General features: G+C 48.4%; 1 protein-coding gene across 3 annotated transcripts in view; it reads left to right on the top strand.

Moving 5' to 3' along the window:
* The first annotated feature begins 181 nt into the window (after nt 1–181).
* The window catches only part of TBC1D23 (TBC1 domain family member 23), a 56727-nt gene continuing 53173 nt past the window's right edge, over nt 182–3735 (top strand). The window contains exon 1 of one of the 3 annotated variants that reach the window (XM_077884156.1): nt 182–387. In XM_077884156.1, coding sequence (XP_077740282.1) covers nt 335–387 — 53 coding nt within the window. In that variant the 5' untranslated portion in view covers nt 182–334. Of the gene's footprint in view, nt 388–1523; nt 1551–3735 lie in introns of those variants that run through there. The other 2 variants (XM_077884159.1, XM_077884157.1) reach the window with 2 other exon arrangements.

Raw genomic sequence — 3735 nt, 5'->3', positions numbered from 1 at the left:
GCTCCCCCGCCGAGCCCCGCCCGCTCCCCGCCCAGCCCCGCCCACTCCCACGCCCTCCTTCCGCCCGGCTCCCCGGGGCATCCTGGGACTCGTAGTCTTTGACAGGGCAGCGGCTCGGACCAGGTCTCCTCCCCCGCTCCCCGCCCCGCCGCCTTTCGCCGTGGGGACGTCGTGACGTTGCGTTCCGCCCGTCCCTTGCCGCCTCCTCCCTTTCTCCTTTCCTCTCCCGGAGCTCGTTCCCAGACTTCCGAGGATCTTTTACGACATTGAGTCTCAGGAGTCGGTCCCGGCGCCGGGTCCACTTTTCGGCAAAGTGACGTGGACGTCAACAGCAATGGCGGAAGGAGAAGAGGTCCAGCCCCGGCCAACGTCGAGCGGTGAGGGCTGGTGAGTGAAAGCCCGGGGCTGACTCCGGCTGCCCCTCGGTTCTTCCTTCCCCCGCTCCCGCCGGTCCCGCAGGCACCGGCGGGCGCCGGCGTGGAGCGCGGGGACCCGCCTGGACCGCGTCCACTGGCCTGCCCCGCCCCCTCTCCGGGCCGGGCCCTCTCGGTACGGGCCTCCGCGGGCCTCCGCGGGAGAGCGGGTCGCCCAGCGCCTGGGCCTCACCGCGGGGCTCCCGTGAGGGTCCCGGGGCCCCGGACGCGCTGGAGAGGCTGGCTTCAGGGCAGGGCTCAGCCGAGACCCGTGGTCCCGGGAGTTCCAGTAGGTTGGCTCGGGAGGAAGTTTCGGGGACGCACGTCCGAGGCGCGGGGCTCGCATCTGAGGACCCGGCCCTTGGCGTGACCCCGCGACCCTTGCCTGCGGGGGAGCGACGCGCCGGGGAGGATCCTGCCCACAGACTTGAGATGGTTCTTATTCTAGTTTTTATTTGTTTTGCGTTTCAACGGTTCTGACGATTCGGGCCCCACAAGTCGTTTTTCTTCCTGCCGCTTTCCCCAGAGCCCGACCGGGGCGGCCCCGGGGCTTCGCGGGAGCCGCGCTCGCCGCTGCCCAGCCTTTGCGCCTACCCGGCCGCCTCGGGGCATCCGGGGGGCCCCTCCCGTCATGTTTTTGGTCGGCTTTATCCAGTGTCGCTAGTCTTCGGGAAAGGCCCCTTCCTAATTTTGAAATAGTTGATCTTTACAAGACGTTTTTAGGGACAGTATCATAAAAAAAAGATAGAGCCTCTAGAGGCTTTTTGGATTTTTATATTGAAGTACACTGACTGTATGTGTTAGATAGTTTCAGGTTTGCTTTTTCATCCTATGACATGTATACAGCTCGTGTATTAAGCTGTTGGCCTGAGAATCATACGGGACATTTTAGACGTGGACTTTAATCCTTGAGAAAGAAATGGGATCATCGAAAGGTTCAGATAAGATAGTAACTGAGAAACCCAGCCCCGAATCCGCAGACGTCCGGTACCGCCTAGGTGCGTGCATGTGCACTCCAGGATTCGGCAGGAAGACGCACCGGTGACCTGGATGTAGTTTCTTTTCTCAATTTGCTTATATTGGAGCTGTGACAGTTACACTCGGGAGCAAGTTAAATTGATCCAGCTCTTTGGGAATGTGAGTGAAAGCGCTATGGGGTTTCAGGGGGGACAGAAGCGACTTCCACTTGCAGTTATTGGAGAAAGCGTCAAGGAAGCAAAGATGTTTGAATTAGGCCTTGAAGAGTCCACAGGATTTAGACTAGTGCTGTCCAGTGGAAGTGGAATGTAAGCCACATATGTAATTTAAACATTTCCTTTTTTTTTTTTAAAGATGTAAAAAAAATTTAAGTAACCTCTGCACCCAACCTGGGCTTGATTGAACTCAAAGCCCTGAGATCAAAAGTTACATGTTCCGTTGACTGAGCCAGTCAGGTGCCCCTGTAATTTGACATTTTCTAGTAGCCACATTAAAAACCAAAACAAAACCAGTTGAAATTATTTATATCCAAAATATTACTTCAACATATTGTTAAAAGAAACCAATTAGACAGTTTTACGTCTCTTTTTGTAACACTTCAAAATTCAACATATATTTTATTTTACCTTTACCTTACATCTCAACTGGATCTAGCCACATTTCAAATGTTAAGTAGCCACACACGGCTGGTGGCTAACATACTGGATAGTGCATTAACTGGTGGGAAAGGGCTCTGAATGGAGTAATAGCCGGACCATGGACACAGGCAAGAAAACTAATGATTGTTTGGGGAGTAATGACTAGAACTTCGTAAATGTGCTGTCTTAGAAGGGTGAATTGTATCATAAACTGACTCTGATCAGCTTATTGGAGGCCATGAGGAGAAATGTTTCTAGAGTAAAGTATCTTCGAGAAGCTCTTAGGAGGATTGTGAATACCAGTGATTCACAGGCAAAGAACATGGAATTAATAGTTGTTAACAGTAGCATGTGTTCTCTTCTACAGTTGCTGTATCTTTTTTGTGGCTTTCAATTTTTGTCGTTTTTATTTTTATGAATGGAGGAACCCGGAGGGGTTCTGTGGTTTCTGCTCTGCTTCCATTCCCATGTATGTAATCTTTTTCTCTGCGTACTCCACTCGGGTGTACCCTCAGAGCGAGTTTGAATACAGTCAGAGAAGACATTTGGATTTGGAGCCATAGATTTGGTAAAGCCTCTGTTCTTAGACTGGTGAAGAGGTTGTTATGGAAGGGGGAGGGTTTGTTCTTGAGAGAGAAAGAGAGCATGTGTGGCGGGGAGGTGGCGGAGGGGCAGAGAGGGAGAGAGAATCTTTAGGCTCCTCGCGGTGCTCTGTCTTATGACCCTGAGATCATGATCTGAGCAGAAACCAGGAGTTGGATACTTACTGCTGAGCTACCCAGGCGTCCCACTTCACGTTTTTATTGTACCTTTGTCAGATGGAAATTTTTCTGAAATGTGTTATATATCTCTTTGCCTAACCTGAACTTACCTCAGTGACTTAGGGTCATTCAGTTTGTAGATATAAGTGTGTAAGAATAAAACTAGGTCCCTGTCCTCAAGGAATTTGTGGTCTAGTTAGAGTAGGCACAGTTAAGAAGATCAGTTACTGTTATACTTCTGTAATACAGTGACCTGTCTAGGCAAAAAGGGAAGATTGTTACTATGTTAAATGGCCCTGTATAACCATCTCTTTTGAGATTGCTTTCTGTTAGTATTTTTTTTTTTCTGTTTTCTCTCTTTGTTGTTAGTGGTATTTCCCAGTTCTTAATCTGTGAAACTAGGTAGCTGACTATGTTAAAATTAAGTATATATTTGTAAAAAGGCTCAGTATGGGTTCCAAAGATTTTTAAAAGTATAAGATGACACTTTCCTATTTTCAGTTATGTTCTAGGCCAGTGCTTCTCAAAATTTAAATGTGCATTAGGATTACCTGGGGATCTTGTTAAAATGCAGATTCAGTAGATTTGCTTGGGACCTGAGATTCTGTATTTCTGACTGACTAGCTTCTAGGTGATGGCTATTTTGCTGGTTCCTGGACTATACTCTTTAGCAAGTTTCTAGATGATGTATGTCTCAGAATGATTTGGCTGGAAGAATTTCTCTCTATATATTATCTGTTATGTTTTCTCACCCAACGCATTATATTGCAATTTATCTGATTGCATGATTTATCATCGTTGTGTACATAGTGGACTTCTCAAGGGCAGTGGCTGATAGCAGGTGGCTCAGTGAATTTTATTGACTCAATGACTTTTGTAAAACCATGTGCAATAGCATACCAAGCTGTCATTTCATATATATTTTCTAACTTCATTCTTTTTGTG

Source organism: Canis aureus, chromosome 35 (genome assembly GCF_053574225.1).
Source record: "Canis aureus isolate CA01 chromosome 35, VMU_Caureus_v.1.0, whole genome shotgun sequence".
Classification (NCBI taxonomy): Eukaryota; Metazoa; Chordata; class Mammalia; order Carnivora; family Canidae; genus Canis; species Canis aureus.
Note: the sequence above shows the minus strand (reverse complement) of the source record. Positions and strands in the feature narration are given on the sequence as shown.